A 25,499-nucleotide genomic window follows, 5' to 3' on the forward strand; every position below is an offset into this window, starting at 1 on the left:
TTGCGATTTTGTTGAAGAAAATTTTATTGTAAAAATGTGAAAATATTTTGGGAAATTTTGATTTGATTGTTTTATACGTTTGTTGAAGATTATTTAGGGTTTGATAATAATTATTGAAGTTCTGGGGTTTTTTAATGAAATTATTAATTAGTGCAGAGTCAGAATATTTTTTAAAGCTTTAATTTAATAATTATGGGGCACTAATAGAATTATTTAATTACTCGTAACGTTTGTTAATTGTTTATGTCGTTCGACAACTGTTGTCGCTGTTGTAAACAATTAACAATCGTTAATGATGATTAAATGAGTGGATTAAATCGGTTTAATTTGCGTTATCGTTTTTTAAAAATTAATTCATTATAAAATATGAACAAAACTGAGATAAAAAATTTTAAACAAATAGAAATTTTTATTAGACTTTGTTGCAAAATAACTGCCATTTTTTCGAGGAAAATTTGCAATTTTTCGCAAAAATATTCAGATTTTTTCTATAAAAACACAAAAATATTTTCTCAATTAATTGAATTTAATTAATTAAACCGTTTTTATTGCTTCGCTCCTTAATTTTTATACTTTTTTCTGTCGCCGCAGGGAAAATCCTTCAATTTTAATAACAATTATCAAATAAAAATTCCGAATTTTGTTCATTAAAAATATTAATTAGTGCAGAGTCAGAATATTTTTTAAAGCTTTAATTAATTATCGTACACTCATAGAACGATTTAATTCCTCGTAACGACATTTGTTAATTGTTTATGCCCCTCGTCAACTCCTGTCGCTGTCATAAACAATTACCAATCGTTAATGACAATTAAAGTCAATTAAAGCGGGTTAATTTCCCCATTAAATTTATTTATAAAATATCAACAAATTACAAATTTTTCTTCGATCTTTTGCTGCAAAATAACCGATTTCCACCTGAAAAATTCCAAATTTTCCCAAAAAAAAATCAGATTTTCACAAAAAAAAATATTTTTAGATCAAATTTTAATCAATTAATTAACATTTTAATTAATTGAACCGTTTTATCACTTCATTTCTGACCTATTTCAAGGGGTTTTCGTCAAGTGCAGGGTAATGAGCTCAGTTGGGAGCTAATTATTATCGTTGGGCTGCTCTAATTAGCTTTTGTTTATCGTGGATTCATTGTCATCAAGAAAAAACGTGCTTTCGGCGATAATTGTTCGTTAACAATGAGGTGACAGGACGACGCGATAACTTATAAAACTGGTAAAAGATTCCTCCGTGTGATTACAGCGAGTCCTGGGGGTGTCGAGGGCGTTGGTTCACCTGGTGAGCTGCGTTTCAGGTGTGTCATGTGTGGACGTGGATATCGGTCTCGTTCGTCTCTGACTCGTCACTCGAGGTACGAGTGCGGTGGACTCGGATCACGTTACACCTTCACCTGTACGTTGTGCGGAAAGTACTTCTGTCGTCCGGATCATCTCAAGCAGCACATCCTCAATATTCATGGTGGGACGGTGGCTAAATAGTCTTCGGGGATGATGTTAATGTGGAGGATAATTATGAGGTGTCAACTGTAGTTTGAAATTAGAGATCAGGGAATTTGTTTTGGAGAAAAATATTGGGGAAGTTTTGGAATGAATTAGGGATTTTTGCAGTGAATTAGGGATTTTTGCAGTGAATTAGGGATTTTTGCAGTGAATTAGGGATTTTTGCAGTGAATTAGGGATTTTTGCAATGAATTAGGAAATTTTTTAGAGAAGATGAGAAGTTTTGCAAACAAAAGTGAGGAGATTTTGTGATAAATTAGGAAATTTTTTAAAGAAAATGAGAAATTTGGCAAAAAATGAGGAAATTTTGCAAAAAGTGAGGAAATTTTGCAAAGAAAAACGCGGACGTTTTACACCAAATTAGGAAATTTTGCAACAAATTAGGAGATTTTGCAAAAAAAAAATGAAGAAATTTTGCAAACAAAAATGACGGAATTTTGCAACAAACTAAGAAATTTTGCAAAAAAAAATGAGGACATTTTGCGAAAAAAAGAGGGAATTTTATAAAAAAAGAGGAAATTTTGCAACAAATTGGGAAATTTTGTAAATAAAATGAGGAAATTTTGCAAATAAAAATGAGGGAATTTTGCAACAAATTAGGAAATTTTACAAATAAAAATGAGGGAATTTTGCAACAAATTAGGAAATTTTGTAAAGAAAATGAGGGAATTTTGCAACAAATTAGGAAATTTTGCAACAAAAAATGGGGAAAATTTGCAAAAAAAATAAGAAAATTTTGCAACAAAAAAGCAAATTTTATAAAAAGAAATGAGGAAATTTTACCAAAAAAAATTAGGAAATTTCGCCACTAAATTGACAATTTTTACAAAAAAATGATGAAATTTTCCAAAAAAATTTACTAAAATCCTGAATTTTTGAAAACTGCAGTTGACATTTCTCGTTTTCCTATCCCCCGAACACTTCCACGAACCTCATCGTCTCAGAACCAAAGAACTGGTGAAATCCAACTGCCAAAAGAAGATGCCAAAAACACCTGACAAACACTTTTCCACCCCGACTACTAATTATTTAAAAATCTCCCAAAACCCCGCAAAATCCCCCATCCCCCTTAACAACATCCCATATTTATGCAACACCCCCCCCCCCCCAAACTAATCCCATCCCCCCCCAACTATTCCCCAACTATTCCCCAAATATTTCTAAACAATCAAAACCAATTTTGTGACATCAACTCTCAAAACAAAATAAAATTTATAAAATTTTCACTTTCGTCTCATTCAACCCCCTCCCCACCCCCTCCACCCCCAGGACATCGAAGACCAGCCCCCCAGGCACCACCAGGAGCTCCCCCCCCTTCCCCAACTCCCCCAACAGTCAGAAGTCCCTAAAATCCCCTAAAAAAAAAATAAATTAATTAATTATCGCTAATTATCGTCTTATTTGCATTATCGTTCGCCTGCTTGTCATAGACACCACCCCCCCCCCCCCCCCCCACCCCATTTCGCCAACTACCCTGACGTACCTTCTCTTCAAATTCCAGATTACGATTTTTCAGTCAATCACTGGTCATTAACCGACAGAAGGACGCGATATCGTCGAGGTCACTTTCCCTGTCCACGTTGCGGTAGAAATTACACAGCAGCAAACAACATGTCACGTCACCTGAAGTACGAGTGCGGTAAGGAGCCACGATTCAAGTGTCCTTACTGTGGATCAAGATCAAAGCAACGAACCAACACTTACCGTCACATTCGCCTTCGTCATCCTGGTTTGCGTGTTTACTTTGTAGAAGTCTGATAAATTAATTAAAGTCACATTCCACGAAAGAAAGTGTCACTGGACTGAGAATCCCATCTCCTGGTAGTTCCTGATGATCCCGAGGTGGAGTGAGTTGAAGTATTAATTTGTAAAAATGAGTTGATTGACTCGATTGATTGATTAATTGATCTGTGATGTGTGATGATGTGTATTGAAGATGTGACCTGTTGGATCGAGCCACCTCCCAGGGTTACAATTAAATTAGGAGTTTGTTTTTAATGTTAATAGGGAAGTGATAAATCGAGATTAATCGATACATATCGAGATAAATCGATATTAATCGAGATAAATCGATACTAATCGAGATCAATCGAGATTAATCGAGATTATTCGAGATAAATCGAGATTAATTGAAATTAATCGAGATAAATCGAGATTAATCGAGATTATTCGAGATAAATCGAGATTAATCGAGATAAATCGAAATTAATTGAGATAAATCGAGATTAATTGAAATAAATCGAGATTATTCGAGATAAATCGAGATTATTCGAGATTAATTGAAATAAATCGAGATTAATCGAGTTTAATTTATATAAATCGAGATTAATCGAGATAAAGCCAGATAAATCGAGATTAATTGAGATAAATCGAGATTATTTGAGATTAATCGAGATTAATTGAAATAAATCGAGATTATTCGAGATAAATCAAGATTAATTTATATAAATCGAGATTAATCGAAATTGTTCGAGATAAATCGAGATTAATTTATATAAATCAAGATTAATCGAAATTAATTGAGACAAATCGCGATTATTTGAGATTAATCGAGATAAATCGAGATAAATCGAGATTAATTGAAATAAATCGAGATAAATCAAGATTAATCGAGATAAATCGAGATTAATCGATTTTTCTAGCCTTCAAGATTCAGAACATTAATATCAACCTGTAGGAAATTGAATTGTTGTTAATATTCGTTGTATCACTCCATTGCAATAAAAATATTGCTATTTCCCTTCCATTTCGAGATATCCACGGTACAATAATCGATCTTCAACGTCTACATATCTCGATCCCCAGGTGGAGTGAGTTGAAATATTAATTTAGCCCCTGTTGTATGTGCTTTCAGACGTCCTGGCACCTGGGTGGCACTGCCTGGTGTGCGGTAAATCGTACAAACATCGGCGATGCCTTTGGAGACATCAGAAATTCAGCTGCGGTAAAAGGAAGCGGTTCCAGTGCTTTTATTGTCATTTTGTGACACACGTGAGGTGTAATACGTATTCACATATCCGGAGGGCACACGAGGGCCTGGAGGTCCGGTGCATCGACCTTGGGGACCAACTCCTGAAGGAGATGTAGATTATTTTATTGACGAAACGATATTTTGTTGAATGTTAATTTAATTGAGAGAATTTATTTATTAAAATTGTATTTCTGGGGGATTTAGTTCCTGAAGAGGTGAATCAGGTGAATCAGGTGTCTCTGGTGAAGGTCTCATTGCTCTCGAGGATGATGATGTTGGAGGGAACGTTCAGGAAAATTTGTAAATGATTTTATATTTTTTTTTAACTTCTAATTTTCTGGAGAAGAAAATTTCCTGGAATTTTTTCGTGTTCGTAATTGTTGAAGGGGTTCAGTGAAGATTATGACCAACTTAGTTGACATTGAAACAAATAGTTCCCTGGAGTAGCTGGACATGCTGGAGAAACCGTATTGTCTTCTGGTACCACAGACTATTGACAGAATTCATTATTTTGTGAATAATAAAAATGATTTGAGAAGAACGAGCGCCATTTTATGACACGATGTTCACGTCCAAATCCTGGATTTTTGTGGTCTCCAGGTCCCTACGTTCCAGATCACCAATGTCTACCCTTTTCAGGCACTTCGACATCCAGTTGGGACCCTCAGGTGTCACTCGATCACATCAACAGACCTTTGATGGCATGAAAAATTCGTAATAGTGAAGTGATAAATCGAGATTAATCGAGATAAATTGAGATAAATTGAGATTAATCGAGATTAATCGAGATTAATCGATTTTTCTAGCCCTCGAGGGTCAGGACATTAATATCAATCTGTGGGAGCATTAAATTGTTGTTAATATTTGTTGTATAACTCGATAGCAATAAAAATATTGCTATTTCCCTTCGATTTCGAGATATCCAAGGTACAATAATCGATCATCAACGTCGACATATCTCGATTTATCATTTAATTACTGAACTGCAAACAAAGAAAAAATATTTTTGTCGAATGTTCATTTTATTCTGAAAAATATTTGTTTTTTCCAAAATTTGATTTCTCCCAGTGAATTACTCCCCAGGGGGTAATTCACCCAAATTAAAATTATCATAATTATACTATTCCAGAAGATGAGGACTTACTACGTGACCTTGAGTGACCTCCACCAACAATTATTCACTTAAAAAAAATAATAATTTTGGAAAAAGACTTTCAACGAATCATTCAACACTCACAATTACTCCAGAAGTTCCCTCGAGGTTATTAGCACCATTTCTAATTAATTAACGCCCCTCGAACCTAATTAAACTCACCAGGAAGTCCCTCGAGTCCAGAAGTACCTGAACATTCGATAAAAATAATTTATTTCCTCAAATTTTCCAGAAAATAAAAACAACTGAAGAAAAATTAACAATTAATCATTCACAGGCACCTCTAGCCCATTAACTCCCTCAGGAAGGGCCCACAGGGGCCTGAAGACCCCCCTCATCGATTCCCCATCAACCCCCAACCAAAACCCACCCCACAGACACCTGAACTCCCCCCAAAAATCATTTCTAACCTCAAAAATATCTAAAAACATTTCTAACCTCAAAAATATCTATTTTCTGCCCCAAAAGCAACTGAACTCAGATGTCTCCCATAATGCACCATAAAACCCTCTTCAACTGTCCCCTGAATCATCCCCCACACCCCCCACAGTCTCAGGATTCTCCATTCACCCACTTCCTCACATTTCTTATTTTCCAGATGCTCTCGTGCTGTCAAAGGATCCAGCAAGACAGTACGTCTGCATCTACTGCAGGACAGCCTACACAAAGCCCCACATTCTGAAGAAGCACATGATGTCCACCTGCTACTGGAACCCCCACTCACGTGCCTCCAACAACCCCAAGCCCTTCCCCTGCACCCAGTGCTCATCCAGCTTCAATCATCAGTCCCTTCTGACACGTCATATGAACGTCGACTGTGGGAGGATTCACCGATGCAACAGATGTCTATCAACCTTCAATCACCTCAACAGCCTCCAGAAGCACAAATCCAGATGTGAAGGATCATCCCCACCATCGTAACCTCCGAGCAATAAATACCAACGACAGTTAGTGATTTTTATTTTGTGTTGAAGCATGTGATGTCCCTCGTTCCATTAAATTAATTAATAATTAGTTATCAATCGTCTGAATGACTGACGTCACGTTGTCTGTTGCAGTTGGAGGGTGGACGTACCCCAGGGACATGGACGATGGCTGTCTGGACCCCTGTGAGGACCAGGGGAAGTGCCAGTTGATGAATCAGAGGGTGGGAGGTGTCAGGATGGCGCCTGAAAGTGATTACAAGTGTTGGAGATGTGGAGCGAGGTACAACAGACTGTCGAACCTGAGGGCACATGTTCGTGATGACTGTGGGAGGGTTCATCAGTGCGAGGAGTGCAGGGCCATCTTCAAGCAGAGGAGTGGGCTGTACCATCACAGGAAGCGATGCAGAATGTTGAAGACGTTGGATCCATCAAAATTTTTGTAAAAGTAAATAAAATTCTGTGGTAACGTCAGTCGATCCTGATCTGCTGGAGATTAAGTCCTGAGTTAATCCAATCGATTTCTGATTGATGTCATCTGATTGTGGATCTGATTGACAATCAGATGTTGATGAAACACTTTGACATGTGATTGTGGATTTGATTGACAATCGGATGTTGATGAGACACTTTGACATGTGATTGTGGGTCTGATTGACAATCAGATATTGATGAGACACTTTGACATGTGTTTTAGGAGCTTCAGTCGTCAGCAGGTGCCATAAAGACCTTCAGGATCTTCCTGGGAGGGAATTATGGGCCTTTGGAGGGCACCAGGAGTCGAGGAGAGGACATCCTTCACCTCTGGACGACGTGGTACAGCTTTCAGGACGATTCAGGTGCTGAAATCCCATCTGATGTCGACTTCTGGGGGATTTGGGACACACAAACGATGGAGATGTCACCCCAGAAAGCTGAATAACCTCTGAATACAAGTCAATGAATTGTCTAACAATTTTCTAACCTTATTTTTCATGAATAAACGATATTACGATAAAAAATCTGTTTCGTTTGACTTTTTCGTCGGTCTCTGATTGTCATTTTGATAAAAATGGAGATGAATTCTTTCAGAAAAACTTTGACGTATGTTCCAGGCGCCCTGGACGTCGATATCTGCTCCAACGATCCACTCGATCCTTCAGATATCGAGATCCTGAAGGTCGAGGGGTGATTTCAGTCCCTGAAATCCTTTGTTTACAAACTCTGTGCCACTGGGTTCCTGGAGAATCAGATCCTGATGCATTTGTTGATCGATTGTGGACGATTTCATCAACACCATCACCGTGGGATTAGGTTTTCAACTCCTGGAGGACTCGCAGGACACAAACGACGCAATTGTCCTCGAAAATGGCGTTCCTAACCTCAAAATGTTGATTAACATCAAACTGACGCTTTTCAACCCCAATTTTTCATTAATAAAAATCACTGTCATGAGATCTTCGTCCAGCATGATCGTCCCCTTAACCTCAGCATGTCAATCCTGACTAATATTGTTAATTCGTGCATTTGTTTAATGGATTTAAGGGACATCTAACCTTTTTGCTGAACGTTATCATTTCTTGCTGTTGCAGATGCTCTAGAGAAACCTCTAATCAATCTATCGATCTCTCCACGAGTGAACGAGAATCGATGTGAATTCTGCAAACGATTATTCGCCAGTGATGGCTTGTTGGCATCTCATGTTCGATTGTATTGCCTCTCCAACCCCATGTTGAAGTTCCTTCGCTTTTCGAAGATTCTTCAAAAATAAATATCATCTTGTCCAGCAGTGCGAACAATGTGGGAAGATGTTCAGGTACTCCAGGAGTCTCAATCACCACCTGAAACGTAATTGCACCCCCAAGAAGAGGATCAACCCCCCGGTGCACCTGGAGGGCTACAAAATTAAATTTGAGAATCCAAAATGATTTTTTTATTTTCCCTTCGAACTGTTACAATAATCATTAAAAATAAAATGCAATAAATTAATAACAACAATTTGTGACGTGTAAAAACGTCGAAGGGTCGCATTAACTTGCAAATTAAATATTTTTTATGGTTTTTAAACAATTTATTTGTCTTAAAGTCGTTAAAAATAACGTCGACATCAGTCTCATGTCACATATCCAATTGTCAACATCAACTGACGGATTTGGAAAATTAAAAACGTTAATTAACATTTCGTCCGTCAACTTTCATAGCTGTTAAACAAATTAATTAATTTCTGGGGTACATTAAATTGTTAATAACATATTTTCAGGTACAAGTTGACATTCAAGTCAATAAAATGAATCGATTTATTGATAAATTCGTCGATAAAATTATGAATAAAAAATATAACAATTGCGATGAATAATTTTTGTTGTCATTTAATTTAACTAACAAACAATCAACCAACCAACCAACCCCCCCACCCCTCATGCACTTGTCAATAATAATCAGACGATCGACTAATTTGGAAAAAAAATCAGCAGTAGTTTGAAGTTAACAACGACGTCCACGATATTAATTAATTAATTAGCACATCCTCTCGATGTAAGACGTCACTGATCTTCTGAGGGTGTCAGCCATCACCACCAGGAACCCCTTCCTCCAGTAAAATTAAGTTATCCACCTCCATCAATAAATAATCCTTAACAAATGGTAAAAACAGCAACTGAGGTCGTTATATTTCACTTATTTTTATTTTTCCAGATATCAGACGACGGATTCGCAATCGCAACTCCCAGAGGATCATCCCCAGGAAGAAATCCTTGACGACGTCGAGGGTGGCATGCCCCAACTGTCTCGCGACCTTCACATCCCAAGGATGTCTCAATTATCACACACGTCACAACTGCGGAAAGATGAGACAGTGCACATACTGTGGTATCGTCCTGAAGAGGCTCCAGGACATGAAGTATCACTTCAAGAAATTCCACCCCACGTGCCCCTTCGAGGTCTCCATCTTCTACAGCGATTGACATTTTTAATGAGTTGATGATGTTCCTGATGTGTCCGTTGATACCCTAAATGTTACAAATGAATAAATTCATGTTTTGTCGATAATTCCAGAAGACGACGTACCATGAGTTGCATGACTGTCCTTCAGCTTTCGTCCCCTAGAATAAATTAATCGTTGAGTTTAACTGGCTCCAGGAAGTGCTAATTATCATTTGAAAATTTTTTTCTATTTTTTTTTTCCAGGAAAAGGGTCACTTCCTCGACGAAAAAATCGAAAGGATCAGCTGGGGAACGAGAGGTATCCCTGTCCCAACTGCATGACAGACTTCAAGTACCTCTTCGACCTGACGAGACACCAGAAGTTTCGGTGTGGACAGGAGGCCAGGTTCATGTGTCCTTACTGTGGACAAATGTCCAAGGTCGTGTACAGCCTCTACAGGCACATCAGGTCCAGGCACAGGGGTCAAACTGTCTACGTGGTGAACGCCAACAATGGCGAGAAACACGTGGCCAGGACGTAGTCCTCGATCTCCATCGATTTTTGATTGATTTTAATAAAAAATCTTCCTCATGACATTTGTGATTTGTTGGTTATGTTTTTATTACTCACTCGTGAACAGTAATTTTCGTCTGCCCCTGGGACTTCCGACGATTGACAAAGGACTTTGGTTTTTCAGGTGATCGATTGGTAACTAAATACCTGGGGATTGGGTCCAGGTACCCCTGCCCCAGCTGCAGGAGTGTCTTCGGCCAGAGGAGATCACTCGCCACTCACTTGAGATACGAGTGTGGACAACCACCACGATTCATGTGTCCTTATTGTCCGTTGGTATCGAAGAAAACATCCAACGTGCAAAAGCACATTCGTCGATTGCATTCTGGGAAACCAGTTGTCGTGCATGATATGTATAAAATCCCCTGTTGAAGTTGTTAATATATTTTTTTAATAAAAAAAACATCAACTCGATGAGACAAAGAAAAACAAAGAAAGACAAAGAAAAATAAAGAAAAACAAAGAAAGACAAAGAAAAAACTTATTTTCGGATGTTCATTGTTTTCACGAATGCAAATATTAATATTTATAAACTCCCCTGCTGAAGTTGTTAATATATTTTATATTTTTTAAATAAAAAAAACATCAACTCGACGAGACAAAGAAAGACAAAGAAAAATAAAAAAAGATAAAGAAAAATAAAGAAAGACAAAGAAAAACAAAGAAAGACAAAGAAAAAAACCCATTTTCAGATGTTCATTGTTCTCACGAATGCAAATATTAATATTTATGTGAAGTTTATTTATTCAGTGAGTGGATTTGTTGATTGACTTTATTGATCATTGACTTTCAGATCACTGGGATAATCCCTACACCATCAGCATCAAGACATTTCCACCGATTGTAGAGCCCAAGAGATTCCCCTGTCCCAAGTGCTCCTGTGCCTACAACAGGAGGGACAATCTCCTGATGCATCTTCGTAACGAGTGTGGAAGACTTCCAAAGTTCAAGTGCCCGTACTGTGGATATCGTTCGAAGAAGACGTCGAATGTTCGGGCGCACATCAGAAATGTTCACAGTGGTTCACAAATTTATGTGATTGACATTGAGAGAGTTGAGCAGCAAAAGATGAGAATGAATTTATAAAATACAACTGATTATTAAAATAAATAATTCACTACGTAATTCGTAATTATAAAATTAATCAGCAGTTTATCCTCATCATTGTCACCCCCAATTTAACGAATAATGAGCTATTGTTATTAATTATTGTTTATGTTGCAGTGATCAGAAGAAGAAATGATTCGAGATTTTGAGGTTAGGATTCCCATTTGCTAAAATGTGTTAACAAAGACGAGATAAATAATCAATAGAACGTAATAAATGTCAGGGGTTGATTATCAATACCCCAGGGTAGTTTCGAACACGCCATGTTGGGGGATAATTCCCTGAAGATGAGATAAAACATTTTTTAAAGAAAATTTATATCAGAAAATTTCTGCATTTTCTGATCATCTTCAATTAAATAAATAATTGTGATCGTCTGTTAACAAATATTCGTGTTGCGTCCAACAGACAACTGACGATTAACAACAATGAATAGTTTATTAAAATAACAACATTAATCCCCAGATTTCCTCAACAATTTTCAATAAAAAAAATCCCATTCTCTGATATCAAAATTCTAAATTCAGAACAACGAACCCAATTTCAACTCCAGGATCTTCAAATTCTTCACCTCTCGTTGATGAACATTTATCAACATTTATCAACATTTATCCTGTACTCCTGACCAGCCTCTTCACCGCAGGGAGTACTTAAAAGCTAAGCATTCGCTTGAAATTTCTACCCACAAAAAACCTCTGAAAATTACTCGAAAATTACTAAAAAAAATTTATTTAAAATCTCGTACTAATGCTCAACGTTTACCAATAATTTTTCAGGAGTTCCACCAAGTCCTGATGCCCTCGAGGATCATCGTTATGTGTGCCCAGGTTGCGGCCTCCTCTACAAGTCCCAACACAGCCTTGACACACATTACAAATACACATGTAGCAAACCCAAACGTTATGCCTGTCCATATTGTCCTCACAGGCAGCGAAGACTCTGGAATGTTCAACAGCACATCCGGAGTATGCACAAGAGAGGCCCCAACGACGAAAGATCGATGAGAGTTTATGTTCTCGATACATTGCTCATGAAATACATAAAATAAAGTGTCAAACGATTGCTAAATCGATGAAAAATGTACAGTGAATTATGGTGGGGTGGGATGGGGAACGTGGTAATCATCACCAGGTGATGTTAGCTAACCTCTGACTCACCAATAATATCAATGAATCGAATAGCTGATTCTGGAGACAATTAATTCAACTGTAAATATTTTTTTATTTTCATTCCAGGAGACGTCGAGGGAATTTGCTGGCCCCAACGACGTAGCCGTCGTCCAAGTGTCCAATCACGTGATCCAGGTGCCAATTTTCCCTGCAACAACTGCCAAAGTGTCTTCAGCAGACAGCACAACCTACGGTACCACGTGAAGTTCGAATGTGGACAACAGCCACGTTTTAATTGTCCCTATTGTGTTTACCGCACCCGACACTCGTCCAACGTTCGCGCCCACGTACGAAAAATCCATCCTGGCCTCCAGGTGTACGTTGTGGACGTCGCTAGTGTGTGTGAAACCGACGCCATATCATTCTCGTAACTCCAGCACACCCTGATGTCATGATGTGTACGAAAAAAATGAATAAAAATCACTCTCCCTTCAGATTAATTAGTGATAATCTCTATTCTAAGGCGTAATTAAGGCATGATAATTAATCACTGTACGACCTGGACTGTCGGCCAAGGAAAATTGATGAATTGAGATGTTGTCTGTTCCAGCAGATGCCACGTGGACGAGACAATCAGACAAATGGGAGAGAGACGACACCTCCAGGAAGAGGAAATTCCCCTGTCCCAAGTGCAGCTCTGTCTACAGTCACGACTTCTCCCTGAGGCATCATCTGAGGTACGAGTGTGGACAATTACCCAGATTTGGCTGTCCCTATTGTCATTACCTCTCGAAGAGGGTCTCCAATGTTCACGTTCACGTGAAGAGGGTCCACAAGCAGCCGAATCCCTACGCCGTCGATTACTCGAAGAATCTGACCAAAGTCATGACGTCGTAATCAAGATTATTGTTACAAATCGGATAATAATGATAATAAAATTTTGTTACACATTTAAATGCTCCTCATTATCGTCAAAGTCGATGTAATTTGCTGGCATGAGTACAAGGTCATCGCTGATTTTATTATTAAATTGTTCAGGAGATGATGGAGATGTCATTAACGTCGTATTTTTTGTTTTCCAGAGATGTTTAATAATCACCTAACGTCCCTCCAGGATCAGACTGGAGAGTATCTCCTCAGGAATATGAAGAATGGACCTGGAGAGGTTATATCACCAATGAAAAAATTCGTCTGTCCCAGTTTATGTGGCAGCTCATTCAGCCACAGCTACAGCTTAACTCGACATCTGAAGTACGAATGTGGACAGCAGCCCAGGTTCAAGTGTCCTTACTGCGATTTACTATACAAAAGGACATCCAATGTCACTCAGCACATCAGGACACGTCACGTCAACTGCGAGACATACGCCATTGACGTTATTGATAATAAAATCGTTGGAGTTGTGTGCGAGGCGAAGAGGAAGAAGTCTGGATGCTGATTGATGAATTTGTGAAGAGACTGGAGACTGGGGAGATGTTGTTTATTATTAATTATTAAAAATGTTGATGATTGTTCGTCAGGAATTTTGTTGACTGATTATTGTCCCACTTTGAGTTGATGATTTTTGTTGTTAATTTCATTTTTGCATGTGCTTTGGCGATGGATTGAGGGGAATTCCTGACGACTGATGATGGTTTTCGTTGTTTTTTCAGGTTATGGAGGCGGTTGCACTGGGAAAAATGGAAGTGGCCACGTCTGTCCAGCTTGTTTACGGTCCTTCAAACACAAAACGAGTCTCAATCGACATCTTCGTTATACATGTGGAAAGAGGCCTCAGTTTAAGTGCGCGTTCTGCTTTTATCAGTCAAAATGTGCTAGTGATATTTACAGACACACGAGGACAGCACACAAAGGACGACAGGTGTATGCGATAAACGTTATCAGTGGGTCCATCAAGAAACCGTGAGGACCATGGTGGTGGTGGAGAATTAATTGTAATTAAGGGGGTGTAATGAGGAGGGGAGTGATTGAGGATTAATTGTTGGAATGAATAATAATTTTCTGAGTTTTTCTTTCAGTTTTGGTTGTTTTAACGCGCGATCCTGTCCACATGGTGATGGGTGTGATGAGTTTTAGGGGGTGTGGGGGTGGGGGAGGGAAGGTGATGGGGTAATTGGTGATTAGGATTTTAGTTGTTGATTAGTTGCAGAGGATTCGCTGATTTTTTTGAAGTTTTAGAATTTTGAGGGAATGAAAAATAGATTTTTTGGAGGAAGATCGTTAGGAGACTTTTGGGGAGCTTCAGATCATCGAGCTGTACTACTCATTAATGAATTATAATTAACGATGAGTGGAATACTAATTACGAATTAGAGTTTTTGGAATTTAATTTAGAGGGAACGAGAATATTTTCATTTTTTTTTTGGTTTTGTTTCTTCTCGAATCGTTGAAGATGTCCTGGAGATCAGTAACTGATGACTACGATGAGTCGATTCAGGAGTTAATGAACTTATGATGATAATTTTATCGAAATTGATGGTTAAATAAATTAATTATCACTAATTCTTAATTAATTGTTACAGAAAATTCGGTGATTTCCTCAAAGTTTCACAAATTTAATTAAAAAAAAATAGATTTCTTCGAGGAAGATCATCAGGAGACCTCTGGGGACCTTCAGATCATCGAGCTGTACTACTCATTAAGGAATTCCAATCAACGATAAGTGAAATACTAATTAAAAATCAGAGTTTTTCTAATTTAATTTCGAGGAAACGAGAATATTTTCACTTTTTTTCGGTTTTGTTCCTTTCAAATCGTTGAAGATGTCCTTGAAGATCATCAACTGATGACTACGATGGATCGATCCAGGAGTTAATGAACTTACGATAATGATTCCATCGAAATTAATGGTTAAATAAATCAATTATCACTAATTTTTAATTAATTGTTACAGAAGATCCACTAATTCCCTCAAAAATCCACAATTTCATCAAAAAAAAAATAGATTTCCTCGAAGAAGATCATCAACGAACCTCTGGTGACCCCCCACCATCGACCTGCCCTCCTCACTAATGAATTCCACTCAACAATAAGTAAAATACTAATTAAAAATCATAATAATATCAAATTAATTTCGACAAAACCCCAATTTTTCAATATTTCCTCTCAATTTTGCTTCCCTCCCCCTCTTCCCCCTCGTATACCTCCCTGCAGTTCAATACCTGGTGACGGAGTGCTCTCCTCATCGATCGATCCCCCCACCCATCGATCGATAATCGAATCTCCACTGCCTTCATCACCACTAACATCTGCTGAATTGTTCCAGACAATAATATCTGGAATAACGATTCCCTGGCACCTCCACCACTGGAATTCCCCCACCCACCGAGAAGTCGACCTCGTAACCTCTCTGGACACACCAGGAGCATCTTCACATGCCCCAATGACGGCTGTCATCGTAGCTTCTACTGGAAGGGCAGCCTGACATGGCACGTCAAGAACGCGTGTGGCCAACAGCCCAGATTCAAGTGTCCATATTGTGATTATTGTTGTAAAGTTAAAAGTGACATTAGAAAGCACATCAACAGGGTCCACAAGGGCTCTGAGGTATACGTCATCGAGTTGGTGGACACCAGACGCTACGAGGAGCAGTAGAACAGCCCCAGGACACCCTGGAACCCCTGAACTGTCCCAATGACGACTGGAATTAATTGTTAATGACAAGTAATAAATTTAAGAATTTTTTGTTTAACATTTACCTCGTCATTCCTGGACTGTCTCATTGTTTATTGGTGTGACAACATAACCTGCACTTGTTAGTTGTTTATTGGGGTCTGGAGATGTTGGAACTCATCAGGAAATTTTGGATTTCTTTGTTTCAGTGAAGAGGAGGTACAGAAAGAGGAATCGAATGTGTGAGTCCAGGTTCTTCTGCGACAGGTGCCTCAGTTCTTTTCCATCGAGGCATAATCTGACGAGACATGTCAAGTATGGATGCTCCAAGGAACTCAGATACAAGTGTTCTTATTGTGATATGAAGTCACAGGACAAGTACAATGTTTATAGACATGTGAGGAATCAGCATCAGGGAATGGTCGTCAGTCTCAGTGATTTGTACAGCAATTGTACTCGTTATGCGAAAAAATGTGGTATTTACCTTCGACCCATTGTTTAGAGGGTAATTATTATCGTTCGGTGATGTACTGAGTTATTAATAATATGTTTTTTTATAAAATATAATAACAAATTGATGAAGTGAAGTGTTTTCATGATTTTTAAGGCATTTTGAGGCGTTTTGAGGTTAGGATTCGATTCCTTTGTCTGTAAATCGTGGGTTCCATCTCGTTATCTGGGGATATCGATTGTGGGGAGGATCGATGGAGTGATATCGAGATGTAGAATCGATTGTTAAGCCCAGACTTCGGGAATTATGGTACTGTAGGAGTTATGGGTTGACGTCGAGTTTTGACGAAATGTGAAGAATATTTTGGGGAAAAAGACAGGTCAGGATTGTTGTTATCGAATTGTTGTTTAATTATGGAGGTTTAATGATGGGGTTTGGGGTGTTTTATGTTTCAGTTGTTGCTCCTGGTGATGGCATTCACGAGGAGGATTTATTTAACTTGAATGAAGACATTTTGAGGTGCCATGAGGAGCTGTTGATTCACAATTATTTTTATTGTGTTGTAAAATCACTGGATGAGGGGATTTTTATTGTTTTTATTGTTTAATTGTGATAATGATTATGAGTTCTAGATGATCGAATCAGCGATTGATGATTAATTAGGGAAATAACAACAGAAAATTGATTTTATTTAATAGAAAAATTGATAAAAATCTGGAGTTTTCACACCTAAATTCCTTCATTTTATTTATTTATAATGTTAATATGAATGTTTATCGTTTTTTATTCTTTAATTATAACATTCATTATGAGTTCTAGATGATTGAATCAGCGATTGATGATTAATTAGGGAAATAACAACAGAAAAATGATTTTATTTAATAGAAAAATTGATAAAAATGTGGAGTTTTCACGTCCAAATTCCTCCATTTTATTTATTTATAATATTTATCATTTTTTATTCCATCACCACAACCATGATTATGAGTTCCAGATGACCAATGGGAGCCACCCACCACCAGGAAACCCATTTCACTCAATAAAACTCCACACGTTTTCACTTCTGATTGTTTACCCCGCATGATAAACTCTCACTACCGAGCAATCAGTGACAATTGACCCGCTGAATATGACTTTCAGGCTTCGTAGACATCACCCAGGGTTGGCCCAAGCACAGGCCAGTCGAGTCTGACAGCCACTGGAATCCAAAAACTGGAAAATTTCACTGTCCCACATGCAACAGTGGATATGGTCGTCGTGACACTATGATCGCTCATCATCGCTACGAGTGTGGAAAGGCACCACGTTTCAAGTGTCCGTACTGCCAGCTCTGCAGCAAGAAGACGTCCAATGTCTATCAACACGTCAGATCAGTCCACCCCAACGAGCCTGTCACACTCCAGAAGCTCTACTGATACAATAATTTCAGTTTTACCCTAAAATTATTGTTATTTTCAACGATTTATTTGTTTTTTCCAACGAAATTCGTTGGAGGTCCTAGAAGACGTTGTCCTACACCATCTCCAGAGGGTCTCCAGCCAACCCAATCCTGGAGTCCTCTTTAATAATTAATTTTACCAAAATAATTTCCAAAATTGTTGAAAATTTCTTTTTATTTTCATTTTTATTTGTTAAATCCAACGAAATTCGTTGGAATTTCCTAGAAGACATCATCCCAGACCATCTCCAGATGATCTCCACCCAACCCCATCCCTGAAGTCCTCTTTAATAATTAATTTCTACCAAAACCATCGAAAATCCCATCTCATAATTATTTTTATTTGTTAATTCCACCAAAAATTCGTCGAAACTTCCTCGAAAACGTCTCCCCAGGGCCCTCACCCCCCCTCCCCCCTCATTCTGTACAGTTTCTCCGACTAATAATGTAACAATCGAGCTTACTATTTACAATAAAAAACCTGTAAATTATCAGTTATTGTACGTCGAGAGCTGCACGTTTAGGAATTGACTAGACAATTAATCTCGATATTAGAGGACTTTCCTGACGATTATTCCTCATCTGACGTTTTGTACATTGATTTCAGAGGCTGCACAGAGACGTCTCCAGCGCTGTATCATGAAGAAACGTCTGATACCAGGTGGAAGGAAGTACCAGTGCCCCAAGTGCGCTAAATCCTTCTCCCAGAGTTATTCGATGTATCGACACTACAGATACGAGTGCGATTCACTCCCCAGGTACAGCTGTCCCTACTGCAACTACGTCAGCAAGTGGACCCACTCCATCTACAATCACATCAGGAAGATACACCCTGGAAGGGAGGTGACGGTGAATCGACGATATTAGGAATTGTTTATACGGTTAGAGAGCAATAAATAATGATATCACGACATCAGAAGATTCAGAAATTTATTTCTGATTTTGTTTCCTTTTGTTTAGACTAAAATTAATAATTTTATTTTTTTATGTCATTTGTTATTGTTGCAGAGGAGGGGAACGAGGGATTAGTTGTTATTAATAAATATTAATTATCTAATTAATATTATTTAATTATTTAATTAATATTTATGGAAGTGGAAACTGATTAAATCTGGATTTTATTGTGTTTTAGGGCTCCAGATGTTGTTATGGATTTAATGTTGTTGTTGTTATGGAATTAATGTTGTTGTTGATTGATTAAATTGTTGTTAATGATTATTTGTAGCTCCAGGAGCCGGTGGGAGTGCAAAAGGCTGATGACGAAGTCTGAGAAGAAAATGATTTTATTTTGTTATTTTTATGGAAATTTATTAATTTTTATTTGTTTATTTATTTATGTTTTTGGGTGATTGCAGGGGCAGGTCATAGAGCATCGATCAATCGATTCAGTGATCGATTTATTATTTACATTTGATGATAAATGAAATGTCAGGGATTCAATTGTCTGAGAGTTTTTTGTTTTTATTTTAAGATTAAGTTAAAAAATTTCTAGTTTCACTGGAATTTGTTAATTAATCTCAATCGATTTAAATTACTTTCAACTCTCGATCAATCGAAATTCTGGTGAAACCATTATTTATGTTTTTTTAATTGAATATTAATAATTGATTATTCATTTGTCTGAAATTTTCGAATAATTTCACACAAAATAACGAAAAAAGTGAAAAAAATCCATTTTAAATTCTTTAATCACTAAATTTAATTAACTTAATTTGTTTATTGTTGTTAACTCTCACGAAATCACTCGAGAGTTTCCAGTTTTTAATTATTTTTCGTGAACTTCACCAGGAAATCCGTTGACATTTCATCAAAAAACCGAAAAATCTCTTCTCTCGATCAGTTTTTCTGTCTCTCGAAGACGATTTATCCCCCAGATGACGTATCAATCATTGATTATTGATTTCGTGTTGTTCCAGGTGACGACGGGGATGACCTTGACCCAGAGTACGTGATAACAGGATCAAAAAATCGGACTAAAGACAGAATTCTTTCTCTCTCAGACGTTGGGGCTGTTGATGACGACCGGTACAGCTGTCCCAGGTGCTCCAGGGCTTATCGCACCCGAGGGGGGATGGTGAGGCACCACAGACTGGAGTGCGTTGATGTCCCCAGGTTTCAGTGCCCCCACTGCGAGATGAAGAGCAAATACACTCAAGCGATCTATCGACACATCAGATTGAGACACAAAGGACTCGAAACCGGCCTCATAACTCTGTTCTGAGGGACTTGAAATGAACGAAGTTGAATGTTGTGATGTTTATTTTCTATGGAACGAGTGATCTCGACGATAATTAGTTAAAACAATAATTTTATAAATAATTATTCACGAAATATATTGATTCAATGGAGATGTCCAGGAGTTTTGCGATAAATCTAACGCATGCGGTGGCTTTTTGTATTTTCTCACGCCTCTCACATCGGCCCACACACGTTCGACAAACAAATGTCAATTTCAATTTGATAATAATTTTTTTATAATTTTTTTTATTGTCAAATTGTTCACTAGTGAAGTGGCAAAACGATAGCTTGTTGTCTCACGCCCAGTTTTCGGGGGATATCTCCGAATCTAAGAGAGATATCGAAATTTTGGACATGACATTTATTGTAGCTCTCGACCTCCCCCACAAAAAAGGTCCCATTCAAAATTTTTGTATCTCCCATAGATTCCGAGATATTCAGGAAAAACTGGGCCTCTTGGGTCACCCCTTGAGTATCGATTCTTTTAGTGATTATTCGACCTCGAAGGGATGGAACAGTCGATATATTTGTTCTAATGATTGTTTGTATCGATTGCAGGGTTTCTATCGAAGTCAGACCGAAGATTCAACTGTCCAAGGTGCACCAGGAGTTTTCTCTCCAAGGATTGCATGCTACGTCACTACCAGGCACATTGTGACTTCCAGGAGACGAGATTTCGATGCTCCTATTGTGATTATGGATCCAAATACAGTTCAAATATTTACAAACACGTGAGACGTGTTCATAAACAAATGCCGTGTTTCAAACCTGATAGAATATATATGCACTGACTCGTCACTAATTGTTTATAATATTTATGGTACAGTCCAAAGTGATAAAACAAAGGAACCTCACACCTTCACAATTTATTTATTCTGTATTAACATTTAATAAAATAGTTATTTTGTTGTCAACTGAAGATCAACTTTGAAGACTCGAAGGGAGAGGGAATTAAAAGATTCTGCAGTTAATTGGTCATTAATTAATTAATTATTCAGTCGATGAGTTGTTTGTCATTCGTCGATTTTTTTGCTTTTTCACTATTTTTTTTCTGATTTTGAAGACTTTGAAGTCATAAAACGATGAAGTCAGGGTTTTATGACCTGGAGGACATCTCTGAAGATCGATCATTACATCTCTGAAGACTCATTATCATTAATTACTAATTATTTTCAGGAGATGAGTAAGTCTGGCATCATAACCTCTTTATCTCATCTTTTCTCCATTTTCAGAGTCCAGACTTCAACACCTGGAGACTCCTTCGAAGACAGGACACCTCATGTTGAATGTCTTTGATGACATTCAAGTAATTAGCTCTTCATCATCATTAAAGTACAACAAGACAATTATCTTTAATTATTTTTATTATTCTGATGGTACAGTACAAAGTGATAAAACAAAGAAACCTCACATCTTCACAATTTATTTATTCTGTATTAACATTTAATGAAATAATTATTTTGTTGTCAACTGAAGATCAACTTTGAAGACTCGAAGGGAGAGGGAATTAAAAGATTCTCCTGTTAATTGACAATTAATTAATTAATTATTCAGTCGACGTGTTGATGTTCGTCATTCGTTGATTTTTTTTACTTTTTCACTATTTTTTTCTGATTTTGGAGACTTTTAAGTCATAAAACGATGAAGTCAGGGTTTTATGACCTGGAGGACATCTCTGAAGATCCATCATCACATCACTGAAGACTCATTATCATTAATCACTAATTATTTTCAGGAGATGAGTAAGTCTGGCATCATAACCTCTTTATCTCACCTTTTCTCCATTTTCAGACTCCAGACTTCAACACCTGGAGACTCCTTCGAGAACAGGACACCTCACGTTGTACGTCTTTGATGAAACTCAACCAATTACCTCCTCATTATCACTAGAATAGATTAATTCCACTTTCACCGAACCACATAATATTCTGCATGAGTTTCCTCTCACATTAATCAACTGAAACCTCAGGATCGACAGCAACTGGACTAAAATATTCCCTCGAATTTTGTGTTTCAGATCGTAAATTCACTCGGCGATTTCGTCTCGACAAAAGATTCGCCTGTGCTAATTGTCCCAGTGCCTTCTCCTCAAAACACAATTTGAGTCGACATCTGATTTACGGTTGCAATCAAGCTCCTCGATTCAAGTGTCCATATTGTAATATGAGATCCAAAGAGGTCTCCAATGTCTACAGACACGTGAGGAATCGCCATATTGGAATGCCAGTTCACCTCATCGATTTACCAACAAATTGTATTCGTTATGCTCGAAAGGGAGCGGTTTTCACATGACTGAGGACTCAATAAATTCTATTGATTTTTGTAATATCGTACCCTGATATGTTATTGTCACATGTCACGTGTTTTATTTATTGTTATTAACTTTTGGGGAGGGTTATGGGGTTGGGAAGGTCCACTGACTTGTTGAGGTTAGAGTTTTGAGGGGTGGGAGGGAGGAAGTTGGTTGGAGTTCATTGTTTTGAGGTTATGTTGATTGTCTTGTTGTTTGTGAGAGGAAATTGGTGACGTAAATGTTTGTTTTTTTATGAAAATTGGTTAACAATTGGGGGAATGGGAGGTTTGTTGATTTGGGAGGGGGAAGATGTTGTTTATTTGATGGTACAACGTCTGATTTGGGGTAAATAAGAAAGTTAATTAAATAAAAGGTGAACATTTGTTTGCTTTCAATATTTTTTAAAATTAATTTTTAACTCTCCTTTTGTTTATTAATTATTTTCCTTCTTCTGTGATAAAAAATGAAGAAGTGAATAACATAAATGTTTGTCTTTTTATTTGAAAAAACGATAAACAATTATGCAAACATAAACATTCTTCATTTACCTAACAAAAAACATTATTCATTCCCCAAAAAAAAATTCTGTTTTTGTTTAAATAACAAAAATCAAATTTCCATTTAATTAATTCCCAACTCCCCTCGTCTCATCAACCAATTACCAAAGGTAATAACCTTTCCCTCATTAATTTCCCCCAAAATCTTCTGCTTCCAGACCCTCCATCAAAGCGATCAAGATCCAGGAAGCCATCAGAAGCATCACGATCCAAGAAGCCATCAGAAGCATCACGATCCAAGAAGCCATCAGAAGCATCACGATCCAGGAAGTCATCAGAAGCATCACGATCCAAGAAGTCATCAGAAGCATCACGATCCAGGAAATCCTGGAGCTGTCCCACATGCCACAAGAACTTCACCTCGAAGTACACAGCGATGACTCATTATCAAAACGACTGCAGTCGAAAGGTCTTCTACGGTTGTCCCTACTGCGACGTTAGGAACAGCAAATCCTTTCAGATACGAAAGCACGTGGCGAAGGTTCATCCTGGAAGACAGTGTTCATTCCTGGAGTTTCATGGAACTGGTCAAGCTCCAAGTTACAAGTGCTCTTACTGCGCCATGAGCTCCATGAAGAGGTCCAACGTCTACAGACACGTGCGAAATCATCATCCTGGGATGTTAGTTCAGCTCCTGGACGTACCAGCCGACTGTGTACGTTATCCATCAGCTGAGGAGCCACTTCCAGATGACAACGAATGAATATCCTGATGAATCTCCAACTTTACCTGGTGATTTCCCCTGCGTTCGTCTGATTTTTCTGGTTTTTTGCTTTGATCCTGGGGGCTGGACGTCCTGGACACGTCTAGGCAGGTGTCTTCCGTCCAGATGTCGACCTTCTGGAGCTTCCAGGGGCTCCAGAGGACTTCTGGACGTCGAAAAGGTCCTGGGACTGTCCAACATGTCGTAGGAGCTTCAGATAAAATTTTTTTTTGGGAAATTCGTTGAGGTACGACAGGAAATTTGATCCAGGGAACATGACAGCTGTTCTGGGAGGGAAAGGACATCAACATCATCAAGGGGAGACACCTGGTGCAGTGGTAGAGTTGACAGCTGGGGGAGTCATCGAATTAAGAGGTTCCACCGAAGAGATTTGATAGAAATGTCGTGATCGTGTCATGAAATTTAAGATTCGGTGGAATTTTGACAGACGTGGGGAGCTGTCACCCTGGATGGCATGTCCAGGTCGTCAATTTGGGTGTCAACTGGGGGTTGTGCGGTTGCTGAGGGCGAATCCTCGTGATTGATATTTAATAGATGACCTGGATATGAATTAATTAATATTCAGTTCGGTTTATTTGATGTCACGAACGTTTTTGTTTAATTAGCATCAGCTCCTGACGTTAATTAATTAATGTTTAATTTGGTTAAGTTCATTTTCGTTGATGTCACGAGTGTTTTGATGGTTGACATCAGCTATTTTTTAGTATTATTATTACTGTAATTAATTAATTAATATTCAGTTCAGTTCAGTTCGTTTTCTTTGAGGTTACGAATGTTTTTGTTTAATTAGCATCAGCTCCTGACGTTAATTAATTAATGTTTAATTTGGTTAAGATCATTTTCGTTGATGTCACGAGTGTTTTGATGGATGACATCAGTTATTTTTTAGTATTATTATTACTGTAATTAATTAATTAATATTCAGTTCATTTTCTTTGATGTCATGAACGTTTTCGTTTCATTGACATCACCTCCTGTCATTAATTAATTAATGTTTAATTTGCTTAAGATCATTTTCGTTAATGTCACGAATGTCTTAATTATTGACATCAGCTGTTGTTTAATATTATTATTACTATAATTAATTAATTAATATTCATTTAAATTCAGTTCGTTTTATTTGATCTCACGAACGTTTTTGTTTAATTAGCATCAGCTCCTGTCGTTAATTAATTAATGTTTAATGTGCTTAAGATCATTTTCGTTAATGTCACGAATGTTTTAATTATTGACATCAGCTGTTGTTTAATATTATTATTACTATAATTAATTAATTAATATTCATTTAAATTCAGTTCGTTTTCTTTGAGGTTACGAAGGTTTTTGTTTAATTGACATCAGCTCCTGTCATTAATTAATGTTTAATTCGATTAAGATCATTTCCTCTGATGTCAGGAGCTTCACAAAAATTATCTGACTCGTTCCATATTTTTAAGTGACTCAAAATGGTCGCGTTGGCTCGATAAAATAGGGTTCGGGCTGTGATGACACGGTTTTTTCTACTGATGAACCTGAATGTTCATTACATGACCTAAGTCACGACTTTAGATTAAGGAATCACATGTTCGTGAATTGAAAACATAATCGTAATCAGTTTTTTCTGGATTTTTCAGTTGTAGAAAACAGGAAAAGCTCATATCACACGTTATAAACAATAAAATTCACCATAAAAATTCAAAAATCATTAGATTAATGTCAAAGGACGTTTGTTATTCCAAAAACGGACCTTTTTGCCCTTTACTAAGGCCCTTTTTACCATATTCACACGACTGAAACTGATTTTTCTATAACAAAAAACAGGAAAAGGACTCGATATCACACGTTATAAACAATAAAACTCAACATAAAAATCCAAAAATCATTAATTTACTCCCACATAACCTTTTCGCCCTTCACTAAGTCCCTTTTTAACATATTCACACACCTGAACCCCC

At 37.6% G+C, this 25,499-nt stretch overlaps 2 protein-coding genes across 7 annotated transcripts in view; both read left to right on the forward strand.

The window, feature by feature from the left end:
• Nucleotides 1-25,499, forward strand: part of Lola (longitudinals lacking) — a 51,077-nt gene that overhangs the window by 18,092 nt on the left and 7,486 nt on the right. The window contains exons 7-10 of one of the 6 annotated variants that reach the window (XM_064137804.1): nucleotides 1,258-1,407; nucleotides 3,016-3,153; nucleotides 4,369-4,597; nucleotides 4,690-4,711. The exons of 4 other annotated variants lie outside the window; for them this stretch is intronic. In XM_064137804.1, coding sequence (XP_063993874.1) covers nucleotides 1,258-1,407; nucleotides 3,016-3,153; nucleotides 4,369-4,597; nucleotides 4,690-4,696 — 524 coding nt within the window. In that variant the 3' untranslated portion in view covers nucleotides 4,697-4,711. Of the gene's footprint in view, nucleotides 1-1,257; nucleotides 1,408-3,015; nucleotides 3,154-4,368; nucleotides 4,598-4,689; nucleotides 4,712-22,999; nucleotides 25,424-25,499 lie in introns of those variants that run through there. One more of the 6 variants, XM_064137803.1, reaches the window with a different exon arrangement.
• LOC135171356 (zinc finger protein 672-like) lies at nucleotides 5,909-11,161 on the forward strand (the record flags this gene model as incomplete). Its single annotated transcript, XM_064137841.1, has 8 exons — nucleotides 5,909-6,140; nucleotides 6,237-6,533; nucleotides 6,697-7,003; nucleotides 7,633-7,728; nucleotides 9,235-9,479; nucleotides 9,727-10,000; nucleotides 10,201-10,304; nucleotides 10,830-11,161. Coding segments are annotated over 8 exons (1,848 nt in total), but the record flags the coding sequence as incomplete, so codon positions are not given.

Source organism: Diachasmimorpha longicaudata, chromosome 19, assembly GCF_034640455.1.
Source record: "Diachasmimorpha longicaudata isolate KC_UGA_2023 chromosome 19, iyDiaLong2, whole genome shotgun sequence".
Classification (NCBI taxonomy): Eukaryota; Metazoa; Arthropoda; class Insecta; order Hymenoptera; family Braconidae; genus Diachasmimorpha; species Diachasmimorpha longicaudata.